This window comes from Haemorhous mexicanus, chromosome 1 (assembly GCF_027477595.1).
Source record: "Haemorhous mexicanus isolate bHaeMex1 chromosome 1, bHaeMex1.pri, whole genome shotgun sequence".
Classification (NCBI taxonomy): Eukaryota; Metazoa; Chordata; class Aves; order Passeriformes; family Fringillidae; genus Haemorhous; species Haemorhous mexicanus.
The window spans coordinates 46,749,071-46,770,137 of record NC_082341.1 but is presented as its reverse complement, the minus strand read 5'-3'; the positions used below and the strand labels follow the sequence as shown (position 1 = coordinate 46,770,137).

Here is a 21,067-nt window from a genome sequence, read left to right as displayed (position 1 = left end):
CTATGTGCAGAGGGGAGAAGAAAAGTCTGGAAATTACTGTGTTATTTTTCCTTATTCCTGTCTATAAAAGAAGACAGAGCTTGCTTATTGATTTTTGCCCTCCAAGCTGGAAAATGTAATTCAGATTGCTTTCTGTTAAAGAAGAAAGCACAGTAGATCAGGATGGTGGATGAAAGTTGTATTTCAGCCTGGAATTAGGTGCATATGATCAAACAGAGTTCTGCTTGCTTGACTTTGATGATGATGGTATTTTAAATAAGTGTTTGTCAGTTAGGAAGAAAGAAGACATCAAACGTTCTATTCATTTTTATGTTTGGCCAGAATACTGAAAGGTAACAAACAGGATGGAGAGAACTCATACAGTAATTTAGAAAAAAATAAGTATGTTAGAAATACCTCCAGAAATTTATCTATTGGATTGCATAAATTCATCCTATGACCAGGATTTGTTCTTACATACTTTTAATGAATAAATTAAAGCAATTATCTACACTTGGCTACCTCCTGCCATTAGGTCCTTGCAATCAGTGTTTTCAGAACAAATCTGCAAGTGTATCAGGACTGCACTTTGCTGTAAAGTAGGTGTTTTTAAATTTAAAGCTGTTAACACATTAGGTAAACCTTACCTTTTCTATTTTAAATTGAATCATTTTTATTTTCTTCTTTCAGGTATCTCTTCTGGTGTGTTTTATTCTGATGTTTGGTAATTCAATGTTACTGACATCATATTATGCTGCATCTTTAGTAGTTATCTCGGTAAGTTGCTTAAGAAGAATCATATGCTGTGCTGAGACTGCAGTGCTGTGCTGTTATATTTGTATTGGTGTAAAATGTGCAACTGCTGCACTACCAGACAGATGAGGAACCTTTTACTTGAGAAACAGAATTAGACCATAAAGATATCTGGTGATACTAATTCAAGAAATCATGGATTTACACCAAAACCTCTTTGTAAGAGAAATTCAGTTAAGACTCAGCTCTTCTACTTTTATAGTTATCTTCTTTTTATTTTAAAATATATATTTTTATTTAATATTTTAATATAAAATTTACCATGTGTGTAATTTTGACCAGAATGACTGTAAAACAAGAAGCATGAACAAGGAGGATCTTCATTTAAATGCTTCTTATTGATAGTAAATCCTCTAGTGCAGAACAAATGACTAAACCATGTATAACAGTGGTTTAAAACAGTTTGAAACTGCTGCATCATACCGCTCTGTTAGTGAAATTATTCACTGAAGATTCATCATCTCACTATTCATTATCTTAATTTTTCTTTAAATAGGAAAAAACCCCACAACCTATTTCAGTTTTGTATAGTTCCTCATAAAGGATTTATGTACGTAAGAAAAAGAAGAGAAAGTGTTGTGAGCAGATCCTATTTAGCTTACTGCAATTCACCTTAATTTCTGATTCTTTTTGTCTGTTTATATTTTGTCAATCAGCAAGAGTGTGGCGATTTCTCACTTCTGCTAGTTGTAGACTGCCTTGGCTGCATATTTGCTATAGTATAGTTTGCTTGTTATGCATCTATTCTAGTTTCTTGTAGCAGCTTTGTAATTATTAAGTACAGGTTGAGTTGAGTTCTCAACCTCTTGAGTTCCTTGCCCATTTTCTGCCTTGATAAAAGTATTTGTTGTGTGTTATTTGGATACTTATATTGGCCTCAGTCTCACATATGGACTGGATTTCTGGAAGCTTTTAATTACATTGTTCATCAAATTAGCTAAAATGGGTCTTCTTTGTGTCATAAAATGAACATATTGTGAAACAAAGGAGTGACTCCTGCCGCCTTCCATACTCTGTTGCCTTACTTGAAAATTGTTTGTATTAATGCTGCCAGTAATTTATTTTCTGCTTCAGTGTCTTGTCATTCACAGAAGCAGACAGAGCTCAGTTTCCCATTGGTTTTGATTTAAAGAAGCTTAGGACTGAATAATACAGAATCTCCATGCTTGTTCAGGAGAAAAGTAGTTTTCCACAATTGTACTCGAACTGCAGTAACAGATTTTATGTTGGCAAGTTTTGCCAGTGCAGGGTGAAATCATACTATATATATTCATATCTCAGGTTGTATTAATTATGGAAGATTTTTAAATAACTAAATATATGATGTGATAGGCTTACCAAAAGGAAAAACCTCTCATTCAGGCTACTAGAACAGCGTGTTGTTATTACGTTACCTGAAAATGTGCATTAATTTTTTTTTTTTTTATTAGGGAATTCTTGAATGGAGTCCAAAAGTCTTGAAAAGGCGCAAAAGAGAAGTCTATGTATGGGTAAGGAATATTGAATATTTTGAATTTCAGAGGAAAAACTATGACTTTATTTTGTTTTTTGTCAAATACAGAAACAACTTTTGGTTTTGTTTCTGATAATTGAAAATCATGGAATATAGCTGAGCTACTGTCTTTAATAAATTGTCAGCGTTCCCAGCAATTAGTGTTAAATTCCTGAAGAAATAGAGAGCATAAACACACGTTTATGTCAGAAAGCTGAAATAGCCTTTAAAGGGCAACACATTTAATTTCACATTCACAACTTAACATGTTTACAAACCCTAAGATCTGTATGCAAATCTTTTTAAAGTAAAGGTCAATTTAGAAAAGGTAAGTAAAAGGCTAACAGTGCTTGCAGAAATGGAGATTAAGGTACTGCATTTGATATTCACTAAAATGTGGATATCTATATAATTGTTAAAGGATATTTTCATGACAACAGCAAACATCTTAAAATTGTGTAGGGAAACAAGTCAGAGTAAAACACTGTTGAGTGTGTGGGTGAGGTTGGAGGGTAGTAGAAGTCATGTCCAAACAGGGAGAACACTCCCAAAACTATTATGAATAAAATGTAACACTGTAGAAAACATGAGAATTGACTTGCTTAACATGGTATTAACATGTAAAAACACCTGAAATGGGAGCTTACCAAGACTATGCCTGACTTAAGAGAGGCTTTCTTATTAAGTGAAGAGTAAGCTGTTAGCTAAACTGGATGAAATTCATACAGTTATTATAAAGGAATTAGAATAGGAAGGAATTAAAATTTTTGTAGGAAACCACAGTGCATATGTACATGCCTGGCTGTAGTACCAGGGAGAATCAGAGTGTGGGCAAATTGCGTGTCAGTTTTCTGAAATGGAGATCCAAGGCACTTGTGGAATGGCAAACTAATAAGTCTGGGTTTTGTAAAAGAATAAAAACTTGTATGGTGAGGAAGGTGTTAAGCTGTACGTACGTGCAGAGAGACATCCAATGCAGCCTTTGTTGAAGGAAGTCATGCCTTGCAAAAGTGTTTGACTCCTCTGAAGGATGTAGATAAGGGTGTGTGGGTGAATGTAATGTACATAAATTTCAGGAACTTCTTGGAGAAGTTGTCTAACTGGAACTATAAAAGAAACTAAACTCCATGAGCAAGGTATGAATGTTAGAAGGTCAGAAACAAAGGGTGGGATTAGATGGTAAGTTTTCAAAAGACCACCTCCCTAAAAACGTTTATAAAATAATTGACCCTAAATAAGGTGCTACCATTCAGCAGAGGAATCTCAGTATTCTTACACAAAGTTCTCTGAACATACCAATTCATTACTGAGCAGGCACCAAAAAGAAGACTACTTGATGGAAATCACAGAGAGCAACTTGTAGAGAAAGCAGAATTTCTTTTTCTTTATTTTGTAAATTCATATGTAACATTGTAAATATTGCATGCAATCTCAATGTGTTTTACCTAAAAAAAAAATTTTAAAAGTATAATGCCTTCCCCCAAAATCTGTTGACATTGAGTATGAAGATAATTTATAATTATTAATGTAGATTTACCAAATAGCTGAGATTTAAAAATATGTTAGAATTCTACATCTTGTAAAATAAAGGTAAATACGACAAAGCCAGTGAAGAAAAGCAGAATATAATTATAGGTTTTTTAGTGCCCTTTATGGTAGCAGCAATAAACTTAAAAGGAATAAGAAAGTTGCTGTGGAAGAAAAATACCCAGAGGCATTCAGTAAAGGATTAGGATACCTCCTAGGTATTTAGGTTTCTTAGCAGCCATTAAATGAGACAATTGAATGCAGCCCATCATCACATAAAACCCTGGTTACATTAGGGCAAAGATCAGTTTTTTGTTGCATTCTCTCTGAAAGCATCTGCTGTGAGTCCCAAATACAAGATATTGGGACAGGTTGTCCTATTCCGTTGATCCAGTTTTATAAAGAATTAGCTAGATTAAGCTACACTGCCAAGAATTTAACCTTCTTGCTACAGGAATAAACTTGATACATAACTAAAAGTAGTAACTGGACATACTTTGTTTATATTTCCATCAACTTCTAACCTCAGATCATTTTGAGACAGTGCTATAAATCAGCAAATTCCTCCAAAGATTTGAATTACCAGGCTAGCACAACCTGATAAAATGGAGCAGCTCTTGTCCAAAAACAATGTGCAAAACAGATGGAACAGACAGCGAGGCTGCCCCTGTTTCAAGATAATTTTTCTGCCCCCTCTGCTGCACTGCTGTATGCAGTAGTATGGCTGTAGTGTAAAGCAGTGGCACGAAATTATTTCAGCTATAACATAGGAGAGTTTATAAGTAGTAGCTAAATTTAAGAAGCCTTTTAAAAAAGAAAATGTTTGTAAAAGCTAAAGACATCCATTTCAATCTAAATATATTTTTCAAGGTCATTGAAGGATGTGCCTGGTTATTTGGGACCGTCACCTTGAAATACCTGACTTCTCTTGTGTTTGGAATAGCTGATGATGTAAGTTCTATTTTCAGAATATCTGGTTGGTATCTTTCAAAAATTTTGTCATTCCTAATACTTGATTTTGACATCTTACTGATATACTTCCCTGAATTTCCAGAATTTGTTTTACAAAAGTGGAAGAGAGATTGTATATTTGCTTTTTCTTTCCTTATGTATTATCACGTTGAGATGTTATTACCAAAATTTGCAAAACCACAAATATCTTTACTTTTGTCTTAGTGAATGGTCTCTGTGTTTGTTTTTAAATGTGGATTTATGGGACTTTGTTTGTCTTGGGTATCTTCTACCTACACCTTTATTTACTCAGTTTGTCAATTCACTCTTCTCTGAAACTAATTTTCAGGATAGTTCTGAAATGCTTGTTGTAACAGGTACAGCCTTTGCTGTATGTCAGCCCCGTTATTGTTAAAAACCTGTCTGCAGATGTGTATCAAGGGATAAAAGATAACAAAGATCACGTCTTAAAATATGACTATGCAAAACTATAGTCTTGTTGAATACAATCACAATGATAACACCCTTTTTTTTGCTGTTTTCTGCTTTTTATTTAACACCATAATATCTGTGTTAGACTCAAAGGTGTTATTTAATACACTGGAAGTAGATTTTTGGTGCTCTTGCAACAATACTGTAAGTGATATAAACTTCTGTTCTAATTAAAAATATTTTTCAATACAGTATAACTTCTCATATTTATACTACTTTGTTGTGGAAAACAGGACAGTTGTTGCTTACTACAGTTTGGTGTTTGTTTCCTGTGTATCCTACCAGGCTCATATAGGAAATATATTGAAATCTAAATTTATTGGCTACAAGGATTTTGATACATTAATGTATACCTGCGCTGCTGAGTTTGACTTCATGGAAAAAGAGGTAATTTGGTCAAAATATGTGATTTTGGAAGAGGGAACTTCTTGCTTTATTTTTATTTGTAACTTAAAACATTTGAGAACCACACCTCCTACTGCCATCATAAGTTCAAATACATAATTGAAAAGAGAAATTAATGAACTAAAGTTAAATTTAATTTGGTTTATTCCATTTAAGTGAACTTAAACCGAAGCAGTTTTTTGATTTTAGATCTAAGAAGTATGCTTGATTAAATGACAGAAGTGCTTCCTCAGGAATAAATGAAAGGTTACAGTTCTGCAAACAAGATTTTATGGGTCTCTCAGTACCTGGTTTTGAGTGTATGGAAAATGTACTGAGAGCTGCAAGGGCCTTATGTGGTAGGTTTAGACAAGAGAACAGCATTGAAGCTTCATAATGTGGCATTAATAGACTTCTTTTAATTTATCACTGTCTAGATATGCATTTAGAGTGTTTATAGATTAGTCAACCTATAGTACTCAAATTCAGATGAGATACAATCTATTTCTCATCTTTGAATGGCTTGCTAAAGAGCTGGAAGTAATTTACTGATGACCCTAGTATTATGTCTTTACTTATTTCTGGGTGGTGTTTACATTTACATTTTACTCCAGAAAGATCTCGTTATATTAATTTCTTTAAAATGGTGATTGAAATAATTACAGATGAAGGAAAGCAATTAATGAACTTGTTTTCCATTGTAGACTCCAGTAAGATACACAAAGACTCTGCTATTACCAGTTGTTCTGGTGGTTTTTGGGGTAATCATCAAAAGGGTAAGTGATTGATTTTGTGAGTCACCTTTACCTTAACTTACATTTCAGGGTTTTTTTAAGGGTTTGCTATTTATTTATTTATTTATTTAATTGAGATGGAAAGAAATTGATGTGGTAGGTTTACCTTTGCTAACTGCCGGGTGCCTGCCAAGCCATGATGCCATTCCCTACGCTCAGTGTGATGGGGAAGGAAGGGTAGAAAAAAAATCTCATGGGTCAGGATAAGTAGGGGGGGCCTCACTGTCTGATTCACTGTCATGAGCAAAACAGACTTGAATTGAGGAAGATCAAATTAAATTTTTTGTGAATTAAAAATAACATGCAAGAAGCAAACCAAAAGCTAAAACCATCTTGTCATCCCCAGGATCAGTAGGTCCCTTCCATAGGCTGCAGTTGTTTTAGGAATGGGGTTGGCATAGGTCCTTTCCATGGGGTACAGTTCTTCAGAAACAGACTGCTCCAGCATGAGTCCTCCACAGGTTGCAGCTCCTGCCAGAAAAACTGCTCCTTTGTGGGCTCTTGTCCACAAGCTGCAGTTCCTGCCCGGAGCTGTTTCCTTTGTGGGCTCTCTGTGGGTTGCAGCATCCTTCAAGGCATGTACACCTGCTCTGGCAGGGGGTCCTGCTCAGGTCTCAGGTTAATTTCTGTCTGCTCCACCGTAAACCTTCATTGCCCTCCAGGGGAAAAAAAACTTACATCACTGTGGTGTTCTCCAAAAGCTGCAATCTCAAGGTTCTCATGGAGCACCTCCTCTCTCTCCTTCATTGACCTCAGTGACTTGAGTCTCGTTTCACTCCCAGTTTTCTTCCTGCTCTCTCTTAAACATGCTGCAGTTACCTTTTTGCAAACGTGTTATCGGTAGGGGCCCCACCAGTGCTGCTGATGAGTTCAGCTTTGCCCAGTGGTAGATCTGGTTTGAAGCTGTCTAGAACTGGCTCTCTCTGACATGGGGGCAGTCCCTGGTCTCTTCCCACAGAGGCCACCCCTTCAATGCTCCTGCTACTGAAACCTTGACATGTAAACCCAATACAGTCAGAAAAACACAGGTTTTCAAGAACATGTATTTAAAATTCTGTATTCTCATTACAAAGATTTTTGCAGAAGTCCAGTCCTGAGTCAGTTAGAATAAATTTCTGTTATTTAGCTGATGAATTAGTATTCATATAAACTGGAGTTTATAACTGTTTTTGTAAATTTGATTATGTATAATTTGTGTAAAAACAACTTACAGTTTGCACAGGAACAGATGGGATAACTGCTAACTGCCTGGCTAATTAAACATCCTCTAAAAGAAGCTCTGGCTAAAACATTGCATGTCTTTTATCTTAGCATTATCTCAAAAAGAGATTACCCAGGTGTAGGTTAATTTAGCAAATGTTGAAAATGCTTCAAAATGCTTTTGAAAGTATGTTCATACTTTTTGTTGTCTCTTGTTTCTTCAGGCAATTAAATATATTCTGTGCTCCTTATCTCACACAGGCCGATATGAAAAGTAAGTAATGTCTTCTTTTTTAATGTAAAACTGAATTTTTTGCTGGAAGTTCATATGATTTGCTATATGCTACAAAATTCTACATTATGTAAGTCCTTTTTGAAAGGTTAGTTATGTGCAGTTCAGTAACTGAATGGATGTATTGCAAATAGTATTTTTATATTGTAACTAAAATGAAAATTATCTAAGATGTTTTCGACATCTTAACCTATTTATGCATAGATTTTATATTTAATGATTTACTTTTCCGCTCTTTTCCTAAAGCAGTATTTATATGCTTTTTTTGCTTCTTTACTATAAATAGTAAATGCAAATTCTTTTTTCCCCATTAATTTCTTCCAGGTTATAAAGATAGCAGAGTTTCATCTCATGGAAGTAATTAAAAAAAACCTGCTAAAATTAATACTCAAGATTTCCAAATAGATACAGGGATTGAGGAAGATAGTTATGATTTGCAATTTATTTCAAAACTTGCATAGAGGGGGGGAAAAAAATTCTGACACTTGATTCATGCTTAGCGGATTAGTTGCATTGTCTAACGCCATTAGAGATTATTTCAATATAAAACTATTTCTTCTGTTGTACATAAATGATGACGGGTTTTGGGTTGTTATTTTTTTCAGAGAAGAACGTTTTAACCATGGCGAGGTAAGATTCTTTTTCTGCACAGTTTTATTCCTATGTTAATGCCAATAGTATTGAAATGCAGGTTGCAATGGGCTGATGCTGATACATGTGATTTATTTGCATCTAAGTATTTGCATCATTATTTCCCTCATCTTAAGTTGGGTCTGGTATGTCACCAGAATAACTCTGAAATACTGGCTAATGGAGGTGGTTGTAGAAGAGAGGAATCTTGGGCTTTTACTGTAGCTGTTCCAAAAGACACTGAAGCTAGACTGGACCTTCTGTTTTTGACTTGGAGACTGAGAAGGAGATTGGTTCCTTTACTGGGGTTTCACATGATGTGTAATGTTCAAATTCTGTTTTGAGATATGCCATAATGAATGTTGTAGTACACATGGTTCTTTTTAGTAAAACTGTGCAAACAACATAGTGTGTCCCCCTCTGGAGTCCTCAGCACAGGAAGGACATGGACCTGTTAGAGCAGGTCCAGAAGAGGTCCACAAAAACAGAGAGATAGAACACCCCTCCTATGAAGACAGGCTGAGAGAGTTTGGGATGCTCAGCCTGGAGAAGAGAAGGCTAGAGGGAGACTTTAATGGATCCTTTAATTGCTTAAAGGAGGCCTATGAGAAAGACAAGGACAATTTTTTAGCAGGGCCTGTTCCATTAGGACAAGGGATAATGTCTTAGAACTGGAATCAGGTAGATTTAGGCAAGCTATAGGGAAGAAATCTTTCTACAAGGAGAGTGGTGAAACGCTGGGATCCGGTGGCCCAGAGAGTTGGTAGATGTCTGTCGTCGTTTAACCTGAAGTTGCTTAGGAGAAGGTTTATTAGGACAAATACCCAAATATACCCAAATACCCTTTTGGATATTAGGAAAAATACCCAAAAGAGTTATCAAGCAGTGGGATAGGCTGCCCAGGGAAGGAGTTGAGTCACCATCCCTGAAGGCATTTAAAGACATATAGATGTGGCACTGAGGTCATGGTTTAGCAGCAGACTTGGCAGTGTTAGATTAATGAGTGGACTTGACCTTAGAGGCTTTTTCAAGCCTAAATGATTCTATGATAATTAATCATATAAAAGCACTGATTGCAAAAATGCCTCTGATTTAGCACAGCACTTTGACAAGTATCATAGATTAATGTTAGGAGTAATGAGTGACATATCTGATGCTTTTTAGAATACTAAAGCAAGCTGCCTCTGATTGTGTCATTATCAAGGATGATCTTATTTTCTTCTCTTACCCCGTACTTGTATATTTTGGGCACTAAAAAGCAGGGTCTCTTAACTTCTATAAAGATGTTATACAAGAAGTTTTACATATTCTGTTGTTGTCTCAGTTAAGCCTGTTAAGTGCTAAGGATTTTTTTTAATAGCTATCTGTTTCTCCAGCTCCTTTTTCTTCTATTGATAATGTTTCCCCTTCCTGTTTTTCCATTTGTCAGCATACTATGTGCACTTTAGATAAAAGATAACAGAAAGTCATTATCACCATCTGAAATATGAATATCTTTACTTTGACTTGGATTCTTTCAGACAAGCTCATCATTTAAGCTATACCGAAAATGAAGTTGTGTGTTTAAGGCAGAAATTAAAAGCATGCAAATTTGCTTTTGTGTCTTGTCGTTTCTTTCTTTTCAGCTGGTATTCCATGCATTGCAGCTGTTGGCATACAGTGTCCTAGCGATTTTAATCATGAGACTAAAGCTGTTTTTAACACCACATCTGTGCATTATGGCTTCCTTGGTGTGTTCAAAACAGGTAAGGTCTTTCTTATCCTGTAGCTATCTCAGTACTTAGAGTGTTACACAGATATTTGTCCTAAAGCAGATTTCTCTGTGTGTAATTGCTGAATCTGTGGGTACCAGATAAAAATAAACCAGATTATATTGCCTGTCAAAAACTGTTCCATTCTCCCCTCTTCCCAAGTAAAGCAAAAGTCTTGCTTTATGCAGCTTGTCCAACTACATTATTGTACGAGTTAACATGCTGTGTATCAAACTTGAGCACAGGGAGACATATCTTAGATTTTACTGTGTTTGCACACCTCTATGCCACTGCAAGTTTTTATTGCCTATTAATTTTATCCAGTGTTTGTCTTTGTTTACACTGTGTTTTCACAGCTCTTCAGAGCTTACTGCCTTGCATATTTCTTGTCTATTAATTCTTTCTAGAAGTCTCGTTTGAAGTATTGCATGTTGAAAACATTTCAGTCATAAAAATCAAAACTCATATGCCTAACTCAGACGTAATCGTACTACTTTGAATAATCTGTAACATCAAATGTTACTAGATTTCCTGCAGATAAAAGTATCTTAGAATAGGCTTTCCATGTTTCATTATCTGTGTTTCTGAGAAGTGAACATGATTAAATCTCTATTGAAATAGCTATTTTAGAATGTGCAACAAAAGTAGGGTAAGTAGTCCTTTGTCTGGGAAGCAGGCAGGAAAGGTAGATTGAAAATGTCTGAACAGCTGGGCCCAGAAATCAGTGGTGCCAAGTCTGGTTGAAGGCCTGTAGCCTGAGGGTCCAGTGCTGGGTCCAGGGCTGCTCAATGTCTTTGTTAATGGACTGAACGGTGGGGCAGAGTGTACCCTCAGCAAGTTTGCTGATGGTGCAAAGCTGGGAGGAATGGCAGGGTCTTTCACGTGGTGCCCAGTGACAGGACCAGAGGCAATGGGCACATGTTGAAACGCAGGCAATTCCCTCTGAACATGGGGAAATTTTTTCACTGGGAGGGTGAAAAACGTTGGCACAGATTGCCCAGGGACGCAGTGAAGTGTCCATCCTTCTAGGTATTCGGAAGCTGGACATGGATCAGGGGCACTTGGCTCTGGGTGGCCATGCTCAAACCAGCCTTCAGAGGTTCCTGTCACCCTGCACTGCACTGTGGTTTTGTAGAAAGTGTCTAAAGGAGAATTAGGGTGCTATGGTGAAGACAGTTCCTGTCTGTGGAACAGCTGATACCCGTGTCAAACAACTGGAAGATGAGTGAATGAGACAGATTTATGCGAAGAGGAGAAAGCTATCTCATGTTAGGCCAGCTGAACAAATAATTGTTTCCCAGAAAACTGAACTGCTTCCTAAATGATCTTTAGAGAAGGGTAGTTCTTTATAACACTGGACAGATGACACAGTATCAGTCTGCTTAAATGTGCTCATCCCTTTCTTGATGCCCGATGTACTTGGCGTAGGTGAAAGTGCCGCGTGTTTGCCAAAATCAATCTCTACAGTTAAAATATAAAACGCTAAGAAATTATCAAAACCTCTTTCTTTAGCCACCTTGCAATTGAGTATTGGGACTTAGGAATTTCGTCTACCTGCTAGCTATTCTGGAAGATTCACAGATGTCCAGTTTTGCAGCTCTTAATTGTTCTTGAATTCTCTTAGGTGAATTGTTGTTCTGCATCCTCTTAGGTGGTCTGGTATTTCAAGCAACAGCGGTTGCACTGGTTATTTTTCTAAGTGAACTTTCATAAGGTATTTCTGAGTAATTTGAAATGAAGCTGCTTTTCAAAAGTCAGAAGAACAAAATGAAAAAATGTTCTTTTAGCATCCAGTTTCTAGATAAAACCAGAACCTGTTCTGGGAGCTGCCTTTGTTTTATCAGGTGACTCTGGTCCAGTGACTTTTCCTTCCTTCATTTCAGCATCATGGAGGCATAGGTGGCTTGAAAGAAACAGGTCATGAATGCTAGGGAAGGGCTTTAGATTGCTGCAGGTCAGACATTTATTTTGTGCAGAAAGGGATAAATGACCAGCTGTGCTACATAATACAGCCTGGGAATATCCTGGCCCTGGCTTGGGCCTGAGGAGAAGTGTTCAAGTGAATCCAACTTAGGGTGAACAGCATAAGGGAAAATAAAATTGATTTCCTTGTCCTGTTATTAGTGAAGGTTCTTTTGCCTGTTCAGCTGTCCCAGGTTGGTGCTGATTGATACCTGTAGAAGAGAAGCTGGATTTTTTTCCCAGTCTGACAGGTGTGTGCTTGCTTTAGTAGAGAGAGGCTGATAATCTTCCAAGCAATACTTGACTGGCTTCAGCATGTAGACAAACACTGGCCCATAAGGCTGTTGAGCCACCACTGAGCAGATCACTTCTAAGACTTTAGCAAACAATAAGAAAACTTGTTTTTTTGTTCTTATTGTAGTTGGAGTGCTTATTTTTGTAGGGCCAGGAAAATATCAAGTGTTTTTTAATGAGCTCTTTCTATCCTACTGACAGCTGAGGAGAAGTAGCCTTTTGAGGCTGAATAATCTGATTGTATATGCAATACTGATCCAGAATTTCTTGGAAGGAGGAAGATGGGACTTGTGACAAAATGATTGATTAACACTCAGTACAGTTTATTATTGGATAAAAGTTTTAGATGTTTGAATGAACATAAGTTAATAAGTGACAATTTGGTTTTACAGATGCAAGAAAAATTTAAGTAAATTTAAGATAGGCATTTATCTTATTGTAATTGAGGTCAACACTATCCTTTCATCTAGCAGACCATGAAAACTTATCTGCAGTGATATGCTAAAATATCTAATTTGTTTTGAGGCTAAAAATTACTGTTTGCCCACAGAAAAGAAATTTTGTATGTTATGTTGTTTCAGCCCATTGCATGAATCTCTGCACTTTCATTTTTCCATTACCAGCAGCTTGTAGCAGCTGATGGGCAATAAAAATGATAATGTTCTTTTTCTAATAAAGAGTATTTTCATTGTCTGGAATGCTTTCTGATGAAAAGAAGTGACCTAACGTTGATTTTCATTGGAAAGTAATTCATAACACATTTTCAAGAAAGGATTTTTAATGAAATAAAAATATAAAGTAGCTGCATCTTTGCAAAGGGTGTAACTCCCCTCTTCTGTACAGCTGCATTTTAAGTATGAGAAACCTGCTATTAGAACCTTTATTCCTCTTAGGTTGAACAAGGTGGAGTAATTAAATTAGGGATGGAGTCAGTTTTGTCATTTAACTTACTGTTTGTGCTTCAAGATAGGCCCAGATCTTCTCTTGTTACTGTTCAGACTTCTGACCATTTACATCCACTCATTGCTTCTTTCTGTTAGGGGAAATGATGCTATCCTGAGTGGAAATTTTGAAAACAAAATAGCTGGAGAAATACTTAAAGTATTCATTTGGGGAAAATAACCAAAAAAACTAAAAAACAACCCAAAACCTTTAATTGATTAAAAAAACCCCAAAAACCATAAGAAGCAGCATCCAATGAAAGAAATGCTTTTTTTGCATTGCATATATATTCAATCATTTTAGGCGCCTTGTGTAAACAAAATAGTGCTAAATTCAGAGACTTTGAACATCAGTGAGGCTTTATAAAAGCATGACAGTAATGTAATTTTCTTTGATTTTAAAAGTTTTGTGGAACTGTTAAAGATCCAACATGTCAATGAAGTGACATTTTTGCAGCTGTTGGTGAAAAGGAGGGTTGCTCATGTAGAGCAGCCTACAAATGAATTAATTTCACTTCATCCTTCCAGATCCACACAGTGGTCACTCCTGTTTGGGATATTTCCTTTCCCTGGATAGTATTGCTGTTCTTCTCAGAGTGTTTAGTGAGTCTTTAGGGATGAGAGTAGAGTATACTGTATTTTTGGAGAGGTGGCTGGAGAATTTTGATAATCTGAGGTAGTTTGTGGTTAGTTTATAAGAAAGAAAACACACACTACTTAGTTGGTGTAGTCAGCCTTGTGGGAGCTTCTACTGAGAGACTTTCTTTCATTGTTTCATGCTTTAATTAAGAAAACCCAAGTTACAGTGCTATGAATTGAATGTATTTATTTAGTGTGGCTTTGATATTTTTGATGTGTGGAGCTTTCTAATTGGGGAAAAAAATGTAGTTTATACTTTCTTATTTAATGGTTCAAATATGGATGTGGTAAAGTGTTACTGCTCAAATTAAGCTTCTACACAGCAAATTCAGTACTACTTTTTTAACTACCCCTTTTCACATATTTATGAATATTTGCTCAGAGCCTCCAGCAAATTGTCTTTGGGAAACAATGCAAGCCCCAGTTCAAGAAAGGAAAGAGTGGGGTATAAAGCAGCGTTAGGCTTACTATCCTCAAAGTCTGTCTTTCTAATAAGTTTCAAAAGTTTGCAGTACAATCTCTAATCTGTATACTACAGATAAAAACTCTAGATGGAAACAGGAGATAAAATACTGTAAAAGTCCAGTTAGCTTTATTGAATCATCTTTAGTTTATAAGAATTGCAGATTTTGATATCTGAGACTTGACGTACCACTTTAAAAGTTTACATTAATGTGAATTTTTTTAATTCTTTTTTATTTATTTAGAATTGCAAATATAATGTGTAATATTTGCTAAACATGAGTAATTCTTAGAAATTGCATTTTGAAATACAGTATGTATTGTATATAATATTATGTTCTGAACTATATTATAATACTATGAATTATAATCTGAAGTTTAGTGGAGAAGAAATAGCAGAGATGTTTCATAGAGCAATATATGTTAGATTCCTCATAGAGAAATAAAAATGAATTGTTCTGCATACAACATTACAGAATTGTTGTCTAGGAAATAATTGATTCTTGCATTTCAGTTGTTTGGATGGCTCTTCTATAAAGTCCAGCCCAAAACATTGGTCTTTGCTATTTTAGCATTGATGACAATAGAGGGATCTGCAAACCTTCGAACTCAGTGGAACATCATGGGAGAATTTAGCAATTTGCCACAGGAGGAGCTTCTAGAGTGGATACAAGTCAATACCAGACAAGGTGAACTGTTTAATGTAGGATGTCCCCATTTATTGTGAGATTGAACCATGGAACCTGTCACAAATGACTGCAGAGGTGTTGCTACTATCTGTAGCTCTGGCATGTCTACTTGTCCACATAAAAGCTGTGTCCAGTGGAAAAAACCACCAAAAGCTGTCTTTGTTAGACTCCTGGCTACTGGTTCCAGGAGGTAAGAACTGGAGGTTCTAACCACTGGTGGAGTATTTTCAACAAAAGCATCTTTGCCAAGTTAAGTTAAAATAGATTTTTACTTAAATGATGCTGGTCTTGTATGTGGGTACACGATCAGCATTTTGCTAGAAGAGAATTAAAAATGTCTCTGTGTGTTGTGGTTGCACCCCTCCTTTTCCTAAAATCTGTCAGAAAACTGATTGGAAACAAGGTAGTTGCCTTTCTAGAGGGAATATATGTTCAGGCCATAGTGAACTGAGATTTAATTGCCCATTTAACACTGATGAAAGAGTTGTTATAACAAGTATGTTATTCTACCCATTCAAGAAAAATAAGATGTGTTAATTAAATCTCCATTCTTACTTAGATGCTTAGTTATCTAATTGCTTATATTGAGTTCAAGGTTTCAAAAAACCCAGATTAAAACACTGATTTTGTGCATTTTTGTGCACTGATTTTCCTGTTGATAACACATACGGCCTTTTAAAAAGGAATACCCTACCCTTTTCATGGTTTTTCTACAGGATTACTGTTCAGATATTTGAATTGCTTCTCTAGTTGTTTGAGTCCTCATTTCAAAAATGCCTTTGATTGTGTATTTCAGATGCAGTTTTTGCAGGAGCAATGCCTACAATGGCAAGTGTTAAATTGTCTACACTTCGTCCTATTGTAAATCATCCTCACTATGAAGATGCAGGATTAAGGTAAATTTTGCGGTTGAGGTTTTATTTGATTCTCGTAATGTCTGTAATGCACAGTAGGAATGGCATTGTAAAATTTGTTAAAATCTCATGGAACTGGATTTGATATTTCAGTCGGAATGAAAACACATGATTTCTTGAAGATTTGTGCTCATCAGAAAGAATACACCCTGGGGACAGATATGGCTTCAAACCTCAAAATCAGAATTAATTTAAGGAATTGGATTTCATCAGTACAATTATATCCTTTCTTCATTCTAGTTACTCCTGACATTGTAGACAGATATAATTTTTTTTTCCAAGATAGCCAGTGTTTTTATTTCTATTAGCTTTCTGTGATGGGCTGTCATTTTTTGTGATAATTGGTTAATTATTGAAGCTGAAGTTTTCGGGTGGTGTTACTAAGATTTGTACTCTTGTTATTTTTAAAATCTGGGTATTTGCCTAAATTGAAATTGATTATCTGAAAAGATCATGAATTTCTTTTACTAAATTTAATAGTGTAGCATCATTTTTTTGTTAATTTGGTGAAACTGCTTAAAAGAAATCCAAAACAACAGGAAGGCAGCAAGATAGAGGGTGATGAAAGAGAAAGGGCAGAGATTTATTTTACATGCCTTATGTCCTTAGTTCTCTGCCTGGCATTAACTGGCTTTAACTTTTGGTCAGCCCCGAATTGGTCAGACAGTGGGACTTGGATGGTCACTGTAGGTCCCTTTCAACTGAAATATTTTGTCCTAGTTACAAAATTATGGGACAGGGCATGTTTGGGAAAAATAAGGTACAGGCAATACCTGTATTAAGTGTCAGAAGATGGATGGGCTTTAAAAGCATCACGCTTTGCACATTCAGAGGAGGGTATTATTGGATGTGATATGGACTGGCCTGGCTTGGAGGGACCTTAAAGATCATCTAGCTCCGAAACAGGATCATGGTGTCCAAGGGCTGATTTTGCTTGATGACTGTAGGTGGACTCCAGGTCTTCTGCTCTGCATTTCAAAATGTCCCAGCAAGGGCAATGTGACCATAGTGACCCACAGTGATGGGGATCTTTTGTGGAGAGACTTGGCACAGGATTGATTCCTCCTGATCACCTCAGTCCAAGCAAGGTCGTTTCTAGCCTTGAGTATTACATAGTGAATGCATTGCTTTGACATCTTTCCACTTGCAGTTCACAGTACTCATGGATCTTGTTACACAGTTGTCTCCTGCTACAGAAAAACTGAAGGGCTGTATAACTTGTTCTTGGAATCATTATATTTCTGAAGACGTGATCATACTTAAGCAAATGGCACTAAAGTTTGCTTTGGCATAGTTACCTTGTGAAATAAAAAAGCCTTCCTCTCCAGTCTAAGGTTAAAGCTTAGATTTTCATGCTCTGTTGCAGCTAACCCTTAGATTTTTCTTTTTGAAGGGCCAGAACTAAAGTCGTGTATTCCATGTACAGTCGAAAACCTGCAAGTCAAGTAAAAAGAGATTTGGTAAAACTAGGAGTGAATTACTACATCCTTGAAGAGTCATTGTGTGTAAGCAGAAAAAAGTAAGTAATCTCCCTCTTTCTCATAAGAATTATATGCTCGTGAAATATGTAGTCTAAAATTCATATCAAGTTTTGATTAGTGGTTTATTTATTAAAAGTGTCCAAAATACATTTTTGTCCAGCATCTGTAGATAGTAACTGGTAAAATTGCCTTTACCCTCACTAGCAGCCCTGTGTTCTTTGTGTGAACCTGGAAAGCTGTGGTATGGGTTTTTAAGCTTCACTGAAAAACACTGAAGGAAAGAAGTCATTACAAAGGAAAGAAGCAGTTATTCTCCGATGGCAAGAACAGATGTGTGTGTATAATGAAAGCCTAGTATGAATAAAAGGTGCAGAGTCAAAGATAGTTGGAGCACCAAAATGTTATGACCACTAATAGTCGCTAAAAATTTTGTTACATTTAAGATGTTCCTCAGAAAGAGCTATGCTTTTACTTCCCCCCCCCATCCCCCCCTTGGTTTCTCTTTCTGGCCTCCAGAGCACAATTAGTTTGGATTTTTGATTTTATTTTCTTTTCATTTAGAATAAAATTAAATGTATGTGTTCAATTTCTTTTCTGTTATCTTTGATAAAATTAGAATATATATATATATATATATATATATATATATATATTCACAGTTGTTATAACTTTGAAAGGCAGTTGTACAGGGAACTGATATTGACTGTGATCTTTAATAAAAATCAAGGAATTACTACTTTTTTAAGGTGTTTTATTCCCTGAATTTTCTTTGGAAATGTTAGTAATATGTATATCACCCTCCATTTTATAGGAAGATTTAAGGGTCCCTGGTAATGTATAATGTGTTGCATAATTTGCGTTGTTTTGTGTGCTTCCTCCTCCAAATTAATTCTTTTTTAATTACGTAACCACAAAAGCCAGATGCATTTTACACATCCTCAACACTATTTTTAACTTACTGCTATATTTATTGATTTTGTAATCTGATAATTTTTCTAGTAAAAAGACAAACTTAAAAAAATACAGATGGCGCAATCAAGTATTCATGGGGCACTATGAAGGAAGCTTCATGAGTTTTTTATGGCATTTCTTCATTTCTCTTTTCATTTTTTTATTTTTTAGGCCTGGCTGCAGTATGCCTGAAATTTGGGATGTCGAAGATCCTGCTAATAGAGGAAAAATTCCTTTATGTACCCTTATGAGCAAGGATTCCAGGCCATATTTCATCACAGTATTTGAAAATAGCAATTACAAAGTCTTGAAGATTCCAAAGGAATAACATTTCAATGCAATGAAGCATCAGTCTTTCAAATCTTTAAACTAGTAACTGTAAGAATTCTAAATCAGAAGTACCTTTTTTACTAGACTTAAAATGGAAAAATGTGTATTTTATTTTTTACCATTTTAAGTGAATTCTGATTATAGAAATATCTTAAACCTAACAGTTTGGATTTCTATTTCAGGGTCAGTCCCTTGAGATTTGCTATGCAAATGATTATATGTTTGCACATTTTATTTAACACTGATCCAAAAAGAGCTAAAAGTAGCTATGGAAAAGTTCGTAGGTGGACTTGAAACTTCATTTTTTTGGTGCATGTTATTGGAATCCTATTGATATTAAAAAAGAAGACTAATAAGGGTAATATTTGCAGTAAGCAATAGTTTAGCTTCTCAGTGTCCAAGGGTTTTTAGCATTCTTATGCATTCAGAATAAGCTGGCATAATATACATGAAATTTTTAAGGGAAAATGCTTTATTCAGGAAAAATCTGTCATAGCCTTAGAAAGATACTAAAATAAATCCTTCACTGCCTTAACTAGACCTTCAGCGCCTAACTTGATAAGAAATTACTTTCAAAATTTAATGCCCTTTTTCCTTTCCCCATATATTAGATCCTGCCTGGACTTTTTCATGAGCATTAAAGAAAAATGAAATTTATCCCAGTTGTGCTATGGGTGTAGTCAGTTGTGTGGGTATAATTGCTCCAGCATTATTAGACTGGTTCTGCTGTTTTTCTGTCATCTTAATGTCACACCGGTATTGTAATTAGATAATAGAGCGCTCACTTTCTGAGGTACCCAGTGCGAGGACACCCTTTAGTCGTTTAACTGACTTGGTAGAATTTTTGTATGTTTATTGCCATTGGGAGCTATCACAGTAATTGTGATTCTACTGCATCATAAGAGTGCTAAGGTCTGATGTTTCGCTGTGTGTCGTTCATGGTTTGGATTTGTTTCAACTCGGTTTTTTTGTTCACATCAGTCTATTGGTATGACTGTCTTTCCAGCCCTAATGGCATCTGGTGATCCTGGATGTTAATAGGGACACCATCCATCACGCCTGTAACAGTGTCAATTAAATGGGAACCTGTGATAAAGTAGTAGTATAACAGCTGATCAGTATTCTAAGACATCTTATTTTTTTATAATCTGTTTTATTGAGAGGGTGAGGGAGAATGGCTGAAAATGCATTAGCTTTTTAACTTTTACAGAATAGATTTTGGAAAAATTTCTATAAGGAAACTCAAAAAAGGGCTTTTGGGAAGTCACTTTTTAAAATGTTAATTGAATTCAAGGAAGCAGGAAAAAGTCTTTATATAAACATTGTGACTAGTGTTTCGGCACAAAAAGGTACTGTATTTTTATGAAGTTTATGCCAACTGTTGACATGTACTTATGTGGTTAAATAAAAAAGAGAAAGATGGAAATTGTGCTCATGTTTCTGGTAGGTGTTACACTTCTCTTATGTCTGTTAAACTGAAGTTTAACACAGTTACCACAGCAGATACGATTGGAGCCGAGCTTTCAACTAAAAAAATGCACAGAAGGGCTGCAGATGATTAAACCAAAATCACATACCTCTTTCTGGATTCCTTTTCATTCAAAATATCAGTGCAGGAATATGTGAAAAGACTGGTGGAATGAAGAAACATTTGAAAGTTAAGGTTCAAAAATGTGCTTTAGTAAAAATGTTCATAATTTGTTGAGGAGGTGTCTGTTACTCAGTACATGGCCAGACACTGCACATTTTCATCTTCAGCGATATTATGCTGTTCCTCTCTTTAAACTGCTCTGAAACCCAAATAATTCCTTTCATCTGTTTGATATTAATGTGATAAAATTTAGTAATGAAAAAATATGGAGTAAAAAATGCAACATATGATTGTGAGGAAGAAATCTGTGAATTATTGAATCAGGTGTCCTATGTTATGAATTTCCTGTCATCTCAGTAATTTGTTCTCAGTTTCAAAGGAAAGGGTTTTTATTTAAACAACACAACATTTAACACATAGGAGCACCATGTTGACGTTATGCTTATCACTGCAATCTCAGCCAGAAAACACAAGTTTGAGGCTTCTTAGCTCTCACTGAGGTTGCTTC

General features: G+C 35.8%; 1 protein-coding gene across 1 annotated transcript in view; it reads left to right on the top strand.

The window, feature by feature from the left end:
• DPY19L1 (dpy-19 like C-mannosyltransferase 1) overlaps positions 1-20,394 on the top strand; it is a 44,088-nt gene extending 23,694 nt beyond the window's left edge. The window contains exons 12-23 of the mRNA XM_059848634.1: positions 670-756; positions 2,223-2,282; positions 4,682-4,762; positions 5,540-5,641; positions 6,343-6,414; positions 7,857-7,906; positions 8,530-8,554; positions 10,180-10,299; positions 15,118-15,292; positions 16,089-16,188; positions 17,600-17,725; positions 18,810-20,394. Of these exons, the coding sequence (XP_059704617.1) occupies positions 670-756; positions 2,223-2,282; positions 4,682-4,762; positions 5,540-5,641; positions 6,343-6,414; positions 7,857-7,906; positions 8,530-8,554; positions 10,180-10,299; positions 15,118-15,292; positions 16,089-16,188; positions 17,600-17,725; positions 18,810-18,966 (1,155 nt within the window). The 3' untranslated portion in view covers positions 18,967-20,394. The remainder of the gene's footprint in view (positions 1-669; positions 757-2,222; positions 2,283-4,681; positions 4,763-5,539; positions 5,642-6,342; positions 6,415-7,856; positions 7,907-8,529; positions 8,555-10,179; positions 10,300-15,117; positions 15,293-16,088; positions 16,189-17,599; positions 17,726-18,809) is intronic.
• The last annotated feature ends 673 nt before the right edge of the window (positions 20,395-21,067 follow it).